The sequence below is a fragment of the Epinephelus moara genome, chromosome 3 (genome assembly GCF_006386435.1).
Source record: "Epinephelus moara isolate mb chromosome 3, YSFRI_EMoa_1.0, whole genome shotgun sequence".
NCBI classification, from domain to species: Eukaryota; Metazoa; Chordata; class Actinopteri; order Perciformes; family Serranidae; genus Epinephelus; species Epinephelus moara.
This window is the reverse complement of record NC_065508.1, coordinates 35,157,066-35,174,166: the sequence shown is the minus strand read 5'-3', so window position 1 is coordinate 35,174,166 and position 17,101 is coordinate 35,157,066. Positions and strand designations below refer to the sequence as shown.

The window sequence follows — 17,101 nt, the reverse complement described above, 5'->3', positions numbered from 1 at the left end:
TTTTTGAAAGACATTGTACCAGTTTGCTTCAGGGTCTGGGGTTTGAGGGAACATACATATATTGTGTTTGTGCGAACATCATGTCCCCTTCAAGCTTTAGCTCCCAGGATTAAGAAATAGTAGATCTGGGAGGTAACCTGTGTCTAATAACCCACTCAGATACACTTATGGCTGCTGAATGGGAAAAAGGGCAGACAGGACACCTACTTAAAGCTAAGCCCTGTGTAAGCCCATCTCCAATCCATTGTTGGGACGAGGTCTCAGGATTTCTGGAGGGCATCTGGTGGAATTCATGGTTCAGGTGACAGTTGTGGAGGTTTTGTTTGGCAGCTCACACCTTTCTCTCCAAGTCTGACATGATGTACAGGAGACCTAATTTCTAAACAAAGAGTGGTAGCCCCCGGCAGAAGTAGGGGGATGCGGCAACAAAAAAAGAAAAACAAAACAAAAAAACAGCACTTTAGTGGAGCAGAATTTATAACATGGCCTTTTGTAGGTTATAATAGTTATGGCTGAAACAATTCAACAGGTGTTATGTAATGTCTTCATACTTATTTGTAGTTTAGTAGATTTGCTCTGATTGTATTATAGTCCTGGCAGTTGGAGTTTAATATATTTTATGACACGCATGCATCATGTCTGTGACCAACTGAGTTTTAAGAAAAACCTACAAACCCTATTTCTTATCATCAGGAAATAATTATCTGCAGTGGCTCTAGGAGTCAAAACATGCCATTTTAGAAAACATGACAACATTTCAGAAATCAGTGTTCTGTCAAATGTAATGCTTTCTGAGATGTTATTTTTCTTGTAAAATATTGTGTTTTCTGAAATGTAGCCTAATGTTTAGTACAGTGCAGTGTTTTCTGGAAAGGTTGTTTTCTGAAGTGTCATTTTCTGAAATATTGTTGAGTTTTCTGAAATATTCTGTTTACTGAAATGTCATGTTTTATGAAATTTAATGTTTTTCTGAAAGGTTGTTGTGTTTTCTGAATTGTTGTTTTCTGAAATGTGGTGTTTTCTAAAATGTTGTGTTTTCTGAAATGTAATGTCTGCTATAATGTTGTGCTTTCTGAAGTGTTTTGTTTCTCTGAAAGGTCGTTGTGTTTTATGAAATGTCACGTTTTTCTTAAATGATGTTGTGTTTTCTAAAATGTCGTTTCCTGAAATGTTGTGTTTTCTGAAATGTCTGTTTTTTTCTGAAATGTCATGTTTTCTAAAATATCATATTTCTCAAATGTTGTTGTGTTTTCTAAAATCTCCCATGTTGTGAAATGTAAAAAAAAAACAAAAAAAACAGTAAGTGATCTTGTCCCTTCGTATTGATATTCTTAAAATAGAACCCATCTACATTATGACGCCTGCCTTAGAAAAATGAAGGCAGTTGAGGTCACTGCTGAAATGACACATTAAATTTATGGCTACTTGACACAATGTTCCTCTCGACCAAGGACACTCCATATAGGTTCACCCATTGTTCCAAGTCTGTTAGATGATCCGGTTGTTGGATCCGACCAGCTTGTGTTGCTATTCTGCCTTTCCCTTTCTTCTCAGTGGGTTTCCTGTGGACTGGTTTGAGCTGGAAAGGAGGCCAGTATAAATGGCTGAAAGTCACATAGGTAAGACCAGACACAGAAAAGACATACTGAGAGATAGAGGTTGGGCAACACTCTGTAGTCATCCACACAAGGTAAGAAATAACTCTTTAAAGAATTTTTTTTTCTTGAAATATATATATATTGGTTACAAGTTATATGGATAATTTTGTTTTAGGTGCCAGTTTTAACTCTAAGAATTAGACTTTGATATATGTCACAGCTATGCCTCAAAGGTCTGTGCTGTTGACTGTTATTGATAGATTTTAGGTTTTTTCTCTCATATTAGTCTCATATTAATTAGCTAATTAACCTTAAAAGTATGTTATGAATAGATTTGCCCCAGTTTACAGTGTATGCTCTACTCAGTGATGCAACAAACAGATTCCAAGGAAACCATCTGAAGTCCACACTTGAACAACATGTCTGTACCTTTGCAATTAAACACTCCAAGCTTTCGGAGACTGACCATTGAAATCCCTTGTAAGACTAATGTCATTATAATGCAGCTACTAATTAATTTGACATTTATTTCTTCACATGAAACTATCTGGCTGATGTTTGTCCTGTGTTTGAGGACTTAACGTCAGATTTGAAATATGAGTGTTCACAATTTAAATCTTGCTACTTTTGCTACTTTTACTTAAGTAAATGATTTGAGTACCTGCATTTCTGGAGTGATCAGTGATGGAGTCGGTCTTGTTTGTACATTTATAGCATTTTGAGCTCTCCAACATGATCCAGCAGAGAGGAGAACATGTTTGATTTCTCCCATCTGTCTTTATTCCAGCAGTTTGAGGACAATGTGGCTGGCCCTTGTTACATATCAGCTTGCAACACTCCTTCACACCCAAGCTCAACATGCTTGCATTGGACACTCCACATTCAGAAGTCCAGGTCAGTGACATTGGCAGTGCTCACTCTTTTATCCACTTACTACCCCCCCCCCCCCCCCCCCTATTTTTTCTTTCTCACCTCACTTTCTGCTGCAACCTAATAAGCAGCACAGTGGCAGCCATGCTATCTGAGGAGGGGTCTTTATCTCTGGGGAGATGTGTTACAGCTTTGGGGAATTTGAAAATGGAGCTGCAGGCATTATTCATCACTTGTCAGAATAAGGTAAAACAAGCTCAATGACCAGTGCTGGGGAAGCTACTTTAAAAGCATAGCTTTGCAAGCTACTAATTACTTCAACCTCGAACAAGTGGAACTACAGCCAAGCTACCCAAAGGTGAAAATGAGTTTGGTTAAGCTGCTCAGAAAAAGTAGTTCAAACTACTGTTCAAAAGTGATCAGTTTTACAATGTACATGTTGTATGGAATTATTACAAAATATAATACAAAAAAAATTATTGAGTTTATTGCAAACAATTTCCACTTATTCACAGGTCATTAACCTATATAAAGCAAAAACATAAAACTATTCATGCAAATGTGCAAAGAATACCAGATTTGGTTTTGTGTACAATGTCCATCCTGCATAGCTCAAAGGTAAAATCACAGGTTTTGTCTGTGAACTTAGTCAGTGTCATTTATTAAGTATGGCCATAGCGATTATTCCTCAGGCTCAGATTTGGGAGGTTTATCCATATTGATGCTGTTTCTGTGTGAGCACTGAGCAGCTCCAGCCCTTTTGCGGTCAGGATGAAAGAAATTTAGGGCAAGGCTCATCAAATGGGGTTCAATTAGAGCCGTATTAAGTGTGTGTGTGAATGAATTACATGATTAGTTGTTGTTTTTTTGTTAATACTAAGCACATATTAAATTATTATTAGGATATAGTAATGTTATTACTGGATAATAAGTCAGGAAAAAGCAATGTTTATGTTGCAATTAAATAATGTGTGGTATCATCTATTTCAAAATCATGATACACTTAAAAAAAAATACTTTCTGGGTTTTAAAATATGGATTTCTTTTTATTAGGGGGATAAAGGTAGGGAAGGGACCATGAATCTGATGTAGACTCTTCTTAGGACCTTTCTCAAGAACAAATTGTAACACCTGCCTCCTGTTGAAATATAGTCTAAAACCCAATGCAAGATTTTTTTCAATCCTATCTAAATCCTGTCTATTTTAGCTAGACATCATGGGACTGTTTTCACACGCTGAGTAGTACTCCTCATGACAAATAAAACTCAACATGTGTTAAATCGATGGAGTGCCCCTTTAGGAAGCCAGTTGTGGAGCAGTCTGCCCCTCAGCCACAGACTGAGTCATCTTCAAAATCCTTAAAGTTGATTCTGGTCTCATCCCCACTCTCTTCAGCCAACTCAGACATCGAGGTCCTCTGTGGCTCTCAGACAGTGGACCTCAACATCCTCTTATGTCCCATCTATTTTAATGGATACAACGAGTCACTGCTGTCCCTCAACTCAGAGCACTCTAAACACCAGTGTAAAGGGACTCCTGACTGGACGACAGACCCACCTGTTGTCAAATTCAATTTCTCCATCACAGAGGAGGGGATTACTGCCTGCTCCAGCACACTGACCGTAGGTTATCTACTGTAAAAAAAATAAAATAAAAAATCACTCAGTAAATGCTGCTCACACAGCAGATTCTTACTCAACAACTTTAAACTCTTTTTCCTCAAAGGTCACAGAGGAAGTGGGAACTGGAGTCTTTTCAGACTTCTCCACCGTCCAGTACATCAGCATCACAGGCATGATCTGCTCAGAGGACCCCGGCACAGGAGCCATCACCTATCACCAGGAAGTGATGTACAGGTTCTCCTGCCGTTACCCACTGCAGTATCTGGTCAACAACACTCAGATGAGCGTGTAAGTCTAGGCAGTAATTTTAAAATACATTGAGGGACACGCCCCCCGAATATTCAAATATGCTCAAAATGTCCCAGAGAAAATTGATTTGCAGAAACTGTAGCTCTACTGCTGTGGGTAGGTACCAGCCTGTTCTCATTTCAAACCCGCCAAATACCACCGCTTTGTCAGTAATTTCGGTGTCAGATACAGACACACAGAGGCAGAGGTGTGATATGCACTGGGCAGCAGCTACTCCTGACACCACAACCAAAGTCGTCAATTACCGCTGCTTTGTCAGTTGATGTCAACATCACATACTGACACACCAAGACACTCTTCGCACCAGTATGATAATCAGTGGGTGGCTATCACTGATGCCACCAGCAACTACCACAGTATAAAGAACAAGAAAGTCTGTATCAGGTGGGTTGGGAGGAGTGGTGGATAGGTCAAACAAACACCTGACTTTCACCCAAGAGCCTGCTGTTTGTTTCCCATGTGAAACCAAAAGTCAGTGGCATAATTTTAATAAAGACAGTGTGCTAGTTTGTGCAGCATGCTACAGCAGTGACATTTGCCACATGTCATATGTCTCATGACACGACATGGATGTTTTCTGTAAACATAACCACATGCTTTTGTTCCCTAAGCCTAAGGAAATAAACGTAAAAATGAGGTGTTTTACCTACGTATTGAGTTTATTTTGAAAAGACTGTATACATAAACAGCAAAACTGTTCAATTCCTGTAAAAAGGAAATGTATTTTGAAAATTAACAAGCATTTAACAAGCATCAATTAATTTTTGGGCACAAAAAACATGGCCCCTTTTGACATCTATGAACATCAAAAACGGATGAAGGAGGCTTCCCAGGGTGTCATATTTTGACATTTTGGACACTGACAAAGTGGCGGTATTTGACAGATTGGGATGAAAACTCGTTGTAGGTACAGGCTACAGTACATGTATGTCTTTCTATGTCAATATTTTCAAATGTACGTCCTTTGTGCTTACTTTCAAAAGGTGAAAACTAGAGTGTAATTGAGTGTTACATAGACTATATCATTGTAGTGATATAAATATATAAGATATAAATGCCATGCCATGAACAAATGTCATAAAAACATCATAACAAAAGTCATAAAAAGTTATAGTAGCCTATAGTGCACGTTTCCCGTGCGGTCCTCAGTCATGTGCTGGCACCCTAAAATGGCACCCTGTCATTAAAATTTTGATAACTGCTGATCTAGAATTTTTGTTTCAAAATGCTCTAATGCAGTTAATATGGTCAGTTTAGCTGTTAATTTTCAGTGTAGATTTAAATTGGACCCCCCACCCCCCACCCCGCACACATGTCATGTCTTTAACTGATAGGCGACATTGACCCAGTTCCATGGTTGAGTCAGCTGTTATCTTATCACTTTGTTTGGCACTCTCCTGGTGACAAGAACAGGCTGCAGATAGTTAACATGGCCTGTGAGGTTGTAGGTATTAAACAGCAAGACCTGTATCACCTTTCTCTCAACAGAGCTATTTCAAAGGCTCGAGTCATTTTAGAGTCCTCTCCTTCCTCTGAAGATTCAGAGCATCAAAGGCCAGGTCTGATAGGGGGAGAAACTGTTTCATATCTCATGTCTTTAAACTGAAATACTCAGGATGATCAGTCTCTTGTATTAAGTTCACGGGTAACCATTGTGATGTTGTTTTAACCATGAACGATGGCTGGGTATAATACAGTCAATGTTGTGCTGTCATTTATGTACTTTGTTTTGTGTCAGCTTGTGTGGTGAGTTTTAGAATATGTTTTACATGTTACATTTTATTACATGTTTTATGTTCAAGTTTGCTCTGTATTTCATGTCTGTATGACAAATTTGGGACAATAAAGTTGAAGTTAAAGTTCAAGAGCGCTAACTCAAAATGAATCAACAGGAAATTATAAACGATAACCTCAATACACTAGACAATGAATTTCACTGGATCTAGATGAATTTAACGGATCACAGTAGCCACGTGATGAGGGATATTAAAAAAAAGGTGTGTCAGATTAAATCAATAGAAATGGGCAGCATAGAGGGGAAGTGTGTTTAGGTATGGATAGTAAGTGTTAAATCATGTTTCTGATTTCTTATATTAAAACGTGTGTGCAAAAGCAGTCGACTGTAGATGGATGAACCTCAGCTCAGCTTGACTATATCTAAAAAAGTATCAAGTTACAATATGTGGGAACGCCTCAAGGAGCAGCCAGCGTCATCACAGGTGTGTGTTTCTCTCGTGTCTAGTTTCAGAAGGGCTTGAGTGTGTTCCTCGTGTATCAGATTAAATATGACCTGGTTTGGACGACTTGGGTTTTTTCCCGTAACAATTTCAAGCTGCTGAAAGAACATTTCTTTGTCCAACAGGTCTGGGGTCAGCCTGGCAGTCAAAGACAATAATGGGAGTTTCATCAGCACACTGAGCATGGGACTCTACGCGGTAAGTAGAGCGAGGTGATGACAGTGAGTTGCTTATGTGACTGGCTCACTGTTTGAAAAGGAAGAGTCACAAAAAACAATGATGGCATTTAAGACCAAAGTGGCATCATCTTACCTTTCAGATGTCTTCCAAGTACAAGGATGTCTTACAATCAAGGAAACCATTCACAAGAGAATCTGTTGCCTCTCCAGTTCAGAGGATTCTGGAGCTGTGTGTTTGTCACACAGGACATCAACTCACACATAATCACAACATGTCAAGGATGATAGAATTAGATTTATGGATTCTGGCAAATGACTAGTGGAAATAGACGAGTATAGTGTGCTGCTGAGGCAATCAGGGAAAAGGAAAGAAGGTGAGCTAGTAGGAGGAGCAGGTCAGGCGGTAGGACTGGCGGAAAAGAAGTTATTAGACGGAAGGCGGGCATGGCTGGGAAATGAAAAGAGATTTAGTCCAGTCTATTTTCTGTAACTGCTTAGTCTATTTGGGGTTGCAAGAAGCTGGAGCGTATTCCATTGATCGAGAGGTGGGGTACACCCTGAGCAGATCACCAGACTATCACAGAGACACATAAACAGACAACCATACATACTCACATTCACACCAACGAACAATTTAGACTCACCAGTTAACCTAACCTGCATGTCTTTGGACTGTGGGAGGAAACCAGAGAACCCGGAACAAAACCAAGCTAACATGCAAACTCCACACAGAAGGGCCCAGACCAGCCAGCGGGTACAAACCCAGTGTCCTCTTGCTGTGAGGCGAAAGTGCTAATCACTGCAACAGCATGGCAAAGCCAGGCAGAATATTTGAATATGTGAGTTAGAGATCAGGAGGGATTCATTACACACATTATAATTCAGTTGTATAATCCATACAAAAAACAAAGTGTTAATATGAAAATTCATGGTTTAATGTGGAGTCATGTGCTGGACTGTTTCAGTGTTTTCTGTTTTAGTGACTTCCTGACTCTCTGGAGTTGATTTTCTTATCCAACTCTGGTTAAAGCAAAATAGTGTATTCGGGAACCTTAAACATTTCATGTTGTCCATGTTACTTTCTGTTTTGTTACTTTTATTATCAGCCTGATGGGGGCACTATAGTTAAAGGTCAAAATGTTTAACTTTGAAAATGCATAGCTCCTATAAGGACTTAAAACCATGTGTCAAAGTTTGATGAAACATCCCTCTGTTTACACTCTACAAATCTGCCTCAAAAACCACTTAAGTCCACCTGACTTGATTTTCTGCCATTTTGAATTATTTGAAAATTACATTTTTGACATCTCCTCCTAAACCATAAGCCCAATTAGACCAAGCTTATCAAATTTATCAAAAGCTTGTTGATCTATCTCTTAATTAATCTCTATGCATTTTGAAAATATTGACAGGTGAGCCTTAAAGGAACATGGCTCAGCACATTAATAGACCTGACTTTTCAACTGTTGGATCAATCATTATGAAACTTGTATGACACTTCTACATAAGAACCTGTAACATACCTTGAAAGTTTCATTCAAATCAACCATTAGGGGCGCTACAAATGCAAAGCATGTGCGTGGCATAACACAAACCAGACTATAGATCAGAAATAGTTTGTCCAATCCTTATAAAACTCACAGTATATGTTTTATAACGATGTTGAACCTGCAAAATAATATTGAAATCGCTCTAAAGGGGGCACCACGATTTTCAAACAAGTGTATTGGCCTGACACACAATTTAGCCATAAATCAGTGAAAGTTTGTCCAAACATCACCAAACTCTGTGGATATTTTTAATTAAGCTGTTGAAATATGTCTCCAAAAACTGAAATTGAAATTCACCAATAGGAGGTGGTGGTGTTGCCAAAGAATAGTGTTGCCCCATACAGATTTTGGCTGTGTCTCAAATCGCGTACTTCTGTACTTACACTTAATATTTTGAGTGCATAAGTGCGTTCACACTGAGAAGTATGGAAAAATGCAGTGCACTATGAGTACCCGGATAGTGCACTCAAAACGATCAAGAAGTTGAGTGTGGAACTATGCACACTTCTCGCCCTCAATGGTCGCCATCTTGGCTACGTAGCCGAAGGGGAGGGACCACTTTTCAAACTGGAAATGGCGGCAGAGGACTGTGCGACCCTGAACAGCATTGCACTGTACAAATATACATGTGTTTTTTGCACTAAGCACCACTATACTGTTGTCGGGTATAAGCCAGCAGTATGTTTATTGGGTTCATTTAGCAGTCTGTAATGATTTGGTAAAGCGAACGATAATGCGAATGCTAATGCTAGTTTGCTAACTAGCTAATTTGCGTTCGTCATTTCCAGTAAGTGCACAACGGCCGTGTTTGGTTTGAGACAACACTATCCTGTCAAAATTCGCGCACTACGCCAATAAGTACATAGTGCACATAGTATACTACATGGAAGTGTACTAACAGAAGTATGTGATTTGAGACACAGCATTTGTCATAAATGAATAAGCGTCTGTCTGATTGTCCTAAACTTGTTAGTTATCTTTAATGCAGACGTTGGAAACCGTCAATGGTTTTGATCCTTCACAACTGCCAACTTTTAACCCCAGAATTGTTGCTTGTAGCTTTATTTTTATGATTCTAATTACTTGACAGAGGTTGAGGGTTGAGGTTGTTGAATCTGGAACCATTGCTACTTGTTATATTCCACTCCTCTCTTTCTTTCTGTTCTGTCTAATGATGAAAATACCATTATATAGAAATGTTTAATTAAATTGTAGCTCTTCATCATGTAATTCACACAACAAAATTTTGCAGCATAACCCCTCCTGTGGCCATCCCCTGGTGTGGAGAGATGGGTAGTTATAATACTGATACTGGAACTCAAAGCACTCTGTGAAAATGGCTGACATACATCAGTGTAAACACCATCCTTCCCTCTCTTTTGTTATTGGTTCTAAAGGATAATGGTTACTCCTCCATGCTGAACATCCCGGCAGGAGGCCTGGAACTAAAGACAAGGATCTTTGTACAAGTGAAGGCGTCCAACCTCACTAGCAGGTACTTCACACAAGTTTAGGCAACAGAGGTATACTGATTGTCTTTTTTATTCTAACATAACAAGTATTTGCTTAATAAAGAACATACTTACAGTTCAATACTAAAGATCTGGTTAAAAAATGGTGCTGTGTTTGGTGCGCATGGGTTAACCCAAGAATACACATAGGCTTCCCTAATGAAAATTCAAGATAAGTAGTTTTTCCAAAACTCTACATGTGCCAATATCCACAGGTAAAGATTTTCCAGTCCCAATAGATACAGTCTCACCTAGAAAATTGGAAACCATGACTATCTCTATCAGTCTGTGCTGATACCAAAACTCCTTGCAGATTCAACGTGCTCCTGGACCGATGTTACGCCACAACCTCGCCTTTCCCTGTCAACACCACTTCTCACGATCTCTTTGTTGGGTGAGTTACAAGCATACAGAGATGAAAAGTGAAACAACTTGACTTAGATTCAGAAAAAAAGTCAAAGCTTTTTGACAAATACATAATATTTAAAAAAAAAAAAATAGGTTATACTATATACAGTATAACACGTCTACTATAGATCTTCCAGGTAGATGATCCATTTAGAAAAATCTCAACACTTTTGGTCTACTTCTTAGGGTTCTTGTCATACATGTATATCATACAAACATGAAGTTTAAGTTATTTATGCATAAAAAAAACCTTTAAAAGGAGGATGCTCACATTATCAATCTGTTTTATTGGTAAAAGCACCTGTGAACAGGGCCTGTGCTAAACGGAAAGGTATCTCTCTGTTGGTCAGAATCTCAGAATCTTCGTCAATCTGAAACCTGGTAGAAAACTCTGCAGAACAGGACACAATAAATCCTCATTTGTCTTCTTCAAGGTGTAACCGGGATGGCCAGACAGTAATGGACATCAACGGAGCGCAGCAGGAAGCCCGCTTCTCCTTCGAGGCTTTCCGCTTCGTCCAAAGCACAGGCGATACTCTCTCCACCTACTATGTACACTGTGCCACCAGGCTCTGTGTGAACACCTTCTGCCCCAACCTCATTCAGGTCAGATTCTGCCCTCAGGTGCAAAACCACAGATCACAAATGCAAACCTTCCACCAGACAAGAACTTAGATATAAGTCAATTCTGCGAAACCCTGCTTTTTGTGTAATGACTTTTATTTTCAAATTCCTGCTTCCTGCAATATTTATACTACGGTATTTATACTACGGCTTAACAACGGTATGGTTAAGGCCCATCTGCCATGGGCGGACTATGACACAATGGGCCCCTGGGCACAGAGATGCAAAGGGCCCCACCACCTCTCCTACATGACATAGAGACTTTGTGGTGGTTTTGCATTTATTTGTCGTTGTTATGCATCTTTTGTGGATTTATGTCTCCTTGTGGTTGTTTTGTGATTCTCTGAGAAAAAACTCAATGTCTTTTTAGTCATTTGGGGTCTTTTTCAGGCTCTTTTGGGTCTTTTTGTAGTCATTTCGGTCTTTCTAAGGTAATTTTGTGTCTTTTTTGGTTATTCTGTGTCACACTGTAGTCATTTTGCGTCTCTTTGCAGTACTTTTGCATCTATTTGTGGTCTTTTTGATTCTCTTTCTGGTCACTAAGTGCTTATTTGAATGACATTTTGGGCCTCTGCCTGGTAGGCCTATTCAATAATCCATCCATGGACCGGATGTAAACTCCAGGTCTCCTGCTACACCCCGACCTCCAAACCCTTACTTTCTGCATGCATACAGGGCACACTACCTTCTTCCATCCTGTAGCACAGAACGTTTGCATTGGATGCAAATCTTGAGGAGCAGATTTGCCCTGCTATCCATGCTTGGGATACTGGACTGCAGAAATTATGTCATGCTATGGATCTAAATATAAAGTTTTAATATTCAGCAGTTGGTGTATTTTCATGGAAAGTTGTCACGGCAATCTGAAGTCTCAAATACTCAGCGTAGGGTTCTGTATTTCTGCTAGAAAACTGTTTCAACCAACGTAACAGTCACCTGATTCCCCTACAGAACTGCACCAGCAGCACCAACTCCAGGAGGCGCCGCAGTGCCAACAACAACCAGGGTACCACAGTGAGTGACATGGCCACCGTCAGCTCAGGCCCCATCATTACCCGCTCAGACAATGGTGAGAATGTGAATGCTATATTCTGCCTCAAAATCCAGAGATACTCAAGTGACAAAGGCACAGTCATGCATTTGCTGAATCATATCTGTCACACATCAGTCTGCTGAACTGAGGGTTTCTGTTGTCCTCCCACAGGGTATCAGATGGCTTCTGGAGGTATGTATACACTTTACACATGACTTTACTCCCTGCATTCCTGTATTTTTATCAGATTAAACAGGTGACAAGAACATGGGACAAAAGCATCATTTGGTTAGCCTCATTGTACATTTTGGTGCTCCAAGGAAATAATAGCAGTGGGGGATTTGTCCAAAGTGAAGGGTCAGACAAAGTATCCTCGCCTGTTAAAAGTAAACTGGGGCCTCGTGTTGGAGGCTGTCCTGGGAGGGTAAGTTGCAGTTGAGCACATTGGTGGGCTTTGATTCAGACAACCATCCAGGCTTTTCAGACAGTCTCTGCTGGAAAGGATTCGTAGTGCTGCAATCAGTTGTTCACTTGAGTGACAGCAATAGTTGAGTAAAAGTGAAAAAAGACAGCCTAAGAGAGAAGTTCAAACCATGGCTCCTTTCTCATCTTTCTCACCCACAGATTGCCTATCAGTGCATAAGTGGGTGTGAATTTGATGGTTTCTGGAAGTTACAGAAATTGTCAGACCCCCCACCCCAATTCTGACGTCAGAAAGGTGTGAAGCAGGGGAGTTTCTGAAGTTGACACGCCAACAGACAGTTGTGATGTATATTAGTGCCATACGCATTAAGGTGAGAACAGATCAGCTCAGACATTTGGGAGGAGTCCAGGGTAGGACTGCAGCTTCTTTGTGTTAAAGTGTCCTTAATCTGTATTTGTATAATAACAGCATATCACACCACAATGTGAAAACAATGTAATAAAACTAGTTTGTTTCCATTGCACCCTGGCTTTAAAGTCGGCGTGATTGTCTGATTGACTGTTGGAAAGATGAGGGGGAACAGGGTGTCAGACAGCGTTCATCGATCTGGCAAGCACTTTCATTGAAGCATACTGATGCCTTTAGATGCAAGGCTATTAAATGAAGGCTGGGACACGGTCTTTGACCCCATGAGAGCTATGGAGTATGACACATGCGATGTAACTGGAGCTGCGATGTTGGAGGGTTACAGCAGACAGTGTTAGAAATAAAGGGATGGTTATCCCTCGGGTGCTCTTTGGTTACACTCTTTCTAGCGGAGCACTCATCCTGACAGAACTTTTTGGGAACACTTGAATGGATGATGGCTGAAAAAAACTAATATAAAGTTTTTAAATAGAAAGCATTTGTTCATGGTCTTTTAGTAGCATCGGGACAGCTCAGACCAGGGTCCGACAACAACACAGCTGTGCTCCATTGACTCTAATGCAATCGTTTTTAGATTTCCTTCATTTTCAGGCTGGTTTTGTGGATCTGAAGCTCAATGTTGTGCCTGGGGCACGTCCTTTATCAATGATACTCGTTACCTGGAGAAGTTGATAAAAGATATACATTTCTTCCCTGTTCCAAACCCCAAATCAAACCCTGAAAATTGTGGGGTTAGCTAGCTAGCTACTGAAGATATAGCCTACTGAATGTATACACATGCTGCTTTTGCTTTTTAATGATTATAAGACTGAAAAATGACTGACCCTGCTATACAGGAACCAGTGAAGGGAAGCAGGGAAACTTTGCTGATATTCAACCAGCTGTGGCATCGCATCGTGTGCAGATGAACGTTGTTTGACTTCCCCTGAAGATCCCTGCACTACCCATGGCAGAGGTCCGGGTGCTGGCTGCGGCACAGGGGCGAAGCCAAAGACCATTCATGTGCACACACTGCGATGCCACACAGCTGATTCAATATCAGCAAAGTTTCCCTTTATATTCATTGTCTTCTGTGGCGATCAGCAGTGATGTGGTAGTTCACTTTTACACTGTGATCTGTAGCCTATTGTTCGGCTTTAGCCTCTAACTATCTTTGTCTTTTTAACCTGTTGTTGCTGCTGAGTCAATTTGACATCCTGGATATATCCTTCGAGCACATTTCCAGACCCCTCTGTCTGCTTCTCTCTGGAATCACTATTTCATTTTTCCAAAAATATGATAATATTTCTTTAGGGAGTGCAGTTAGTTACAGTGTGGGCTCCACGCTTACTCCAACAGCTTGTCAGACCATCACAAAGGGGCGGGGCTTAGCAAAAGATAAATTCTCAACTCCATCTTTATTTTTTGTATAAAAGATATTCTAATCTGAAGCCAACTGTAGATGTCTTAGTGAAATTAATTAATATTCCCCAAGTTCTATGATAGTGCGCCAGCTGTTGTACCCCAATGATATGATGCAATGAGACAGTGTGACCCAACCTTCATCTAATAGCCTCGCTTAGATGGAGGCAGTTGAGGCAGTAAATCTGATCAGGATATCTACTGGCTGGATTCCAGTCAAGGTTGGAGAACATATAGTACCTGAGGAGAGATATGTCTCTCTGCCAACCAAAACCTAGATAAGCTGCCAAAAACAAAATGGATAGAAGGATCTTAAACTTTCGTCCGTCACCTTGCCTGTGTACATATATGTATGATCAGAAAAAAGAAATCGGCTTGACAGTTAGAGAAATACATAACAGATACATAAATGTTTTACTTTAACACATTTCCATCATGTTCATCAGCGTGGAAAGTGTACGATGCTCTATATGGTCTAATCCACTATGTGTCTTTGATCTCCAGGTGCTCGGCAGACTCATTTGAACAGCACCATGCTGGCTGTTTCAGTCGTAGCAGGCATCGTCGGAGCCATCTGCCTTACTCTGGTGGCTTTCATTGTTTATCAGAAGCACATTTCCACAATCGGCTCCCCTAAGATGATTCTGCACCAACAAGAGTGACAGAGAAAGCTTGGAAAGGATTTTGTCCTGTTCCATTCACTGGTACAGTACGGTTTACAAAACAGGTTCCTTGGAATAAGCTAAGAGAGAGAGAGAATACCAGAAAAGTGTGTTTTCTATTTGAGTACATTCACTTCATTCAAGCCTTGAAGAAGAACAGATGTAAACAGGACATAAGAAAAGAGCCTCATATTCACTGTTGGGTATGCTTCAGTGATGAGTTAATCCTCCCCCGCCAACAGCTCAGACAAAGCAGCAGCACTGTACACTCAGTACTATACTTGTAGCCTTGCACACCACTTTGGGTTTTGTATTCATTTGTATACATTTTATATTTGGGGAATAGAATTGAGGTCAGGGATTTTTTGTTACTAAAGCAGTGTGATGGGTCCTATAGCTCACATTCAGTGGTTTTTTTTATATACTTTTATAACTTTTAAAGGTTCTTACATTTTTGTACTTTCGTTTCTAAAAAGGTGTTTGACAAAATGTATGTTTATTATTTATGGTGACTTTTGATGGTCTTTATTACAATCCTTTCAGAAGATGTCACAAAGCTGATGTATAAAGCTACAATACTGTGCTTTTATACTGGTATTTTTAATAAAGTATATTCATTTGTCAGTATGTTTCATTCTTTCAGAAGTACTTGAAGCTGAATTTGACATTATAGTCATTTGGGAAATAGTTTCTTTAGTTCCCTCAGTGCAGAGAATCTGTCACACAAGGAGCCTGGGCTCTCTATAAAGCCTGGGAGACACATGAAGTTATGATCTGGAAGTGCACTTGTTTATAAATCCATGACACACAGGGGGTGAACTCTACTGGCTCCCCAGCCTCTGCTGCTTGTTTGTGACAAAGTGAGCTTCACTACAGCTGAGTGCTGGACACAGTATGATGTCAGGACTAATCCTCAGACAGGGCTGCAGGTGGCTAGCCTGCATTTCCCCAGTGCATTTACTCAAGTTGACCTACTTAAGTGCAATTTTAAGATACTTTAAGTTGTACTTCACTTGAGTATTTGCATTTTTTATGACTTTATACTGTTACTACATTACATTACTACAAATACTACATTTCAGAAGGAAATATTGTACTCCACTACAATATCTGTCAGCTCTAGATACTGGTTACTTTTCAGATTTACATGATACATGCATGAAATACAACACATGGTTAAAGAGTAAACCACTGGTTCTTGAACCCTCACAAAAAATCATAATCTACTTGGGGCCTCCGTATAAATATTACTTGTATAAAATTAGGCTTTGAATAACATATCAATTATAAATCATTCATTTGCTCCGACAGACAGCACATCAGAGAGAGAAAGTTATGACACTTGTTTCACGGCACCGGAGGATTACTGCACCCAGCATATCGACACAACAACACAACAACTATTGAACTGTGGAGAATCCAACCGAGCTAACGATCTCCGTATTGACAAAACAGCTGTCTAAGGTTAGCTTTTGTGGGTAACCAGCAACCAGGTGGTTTCATACATCCAAAGAACTTCTATGGAAATGAACTGCCTGGCTGACCAGGTGTCTAATTGAGAAAGCCGTTTATTTGTCAAAATGTGTAGCCACACCAGGATAGTAAAAGGGACTGGGTGTTGAATTGGAACTAGGCTTTTAATTAAAGATTTACGTTATATAATAATGTTCACAATTTGAATCTTCAAAGCACTTTGTACCACTTTAAAAAGGTGTGTTCTGATGCATTACGTGGCTTTGGCATTGTTCAGCTCTGTTGATTGTTGTCCATGTTTGCAGTGGTAGAAAGTAACCAAGAAGATTCACTCACGTATTTGGGTACAATTTCAGGTACTTTCACATTTCCTTATCATTTGACTTAACTCAGCCACATTTCAAGGGAAAGTTTGCACTTTTTTCTCCAACTGGTTACTTTTCAGATTAAGATGAAGAATAAAGCTTTGTGGACAAAACCAGGGAGAGTAGAAGTAGCAAAGAAAAAGAGACGTCTAAATAATATTCATTTCCTGAGTAAAACTAAAATCTATAAATTGGCTTTATCGATCACAAACACAGAAACACTTCGCCCCTCAGCAAGGAAAAACAAAATGCAAAGTCAAACTCAAAGCAACATTTCACTTCTCTGAATTTTTAAATCAATGGTCTATAATTGCAAAGGGACTTTCTAAATTGAGCAACTTTGATTTTTCCTTATTTTAGGTATGAAGGTACAGATATGAAAAACTACAAAAGTTAGCCGTCACTGAAA

At 39.8% G+C, this 17,101-nt stretch overlaps 1 protein-coding gene across 2 annotated transcripts; it reads left to right on the top strand.

Annotated features, from left to right (window-relative positions):
• Nucleotides 1–1,610: 1,610 nt before the first annotated feature.
• Nucleotides 1,611–15,457, top strand: si:ch73-261i21.5 (zona pellucida-like domain-containing protein 1). 2 transcript variants are annotated; one of them, XM_050040449.1, is made up of 11 exons: nt 1,611–1,690; nt 2,386–2,492; nt 3,864–4,090; nt 4,194–4,378; nt 6,762–6,834; nt 9,763–9,860; nt 10,190–10,270; nt 10,719–10,890; nt 11,860–11,977; nt 12,113–12,133; nt 14,697–15,457. In XM_050040449.1, exons 2-11 carry the CDS (start codon nt 2,399–2,401, stop codon nt 14,852–14,854), a joined length of 1,227 nt encoding a protein of 408 aa, XP_049896406.1. In that variant the 5' UTR covers nt 1,611–1,690; nt 2,386–2,398; the 3' UTR covers nt 14,855–15,457. The 2 variants fall into 2 exon arrangements, with proteins under 2 accessions (XP_049896406.1, XP_049896407.1); XM_050040450.1 differs by having other exon boundaries at nt 1,619–1,690; nt 2,389–2,492.
• Nucleotides 15,458–17,101: the final 1,644 nt, after the last annotated feature.

Excerpts from the sequence above, each read along its gene's own strand:
- si:ch73-261i21.5 (XM_050040449.1), top strand. The coding sequence starts at position 2,399 with ATGTGGCTGGCCCTTGTTACATATCAGCTTGCAACACTCCTTCACACC. Across the intron at positions 2,493-3,863 it reads CTCCACATTCAGAAGTCCAG|CCAACTCAGACATCGAGGTC; the intron begins GTCAGTGACATT and ends CACTCTCTTCAG. Across the intron at positions 10,271-10,718 it reads TCTCACGATCTCTTTGTTGG|GTGTAACCGGGATGGCCAGA; the intron begins GTGAGTTACAAG and ends GTCTTCTTCAAG.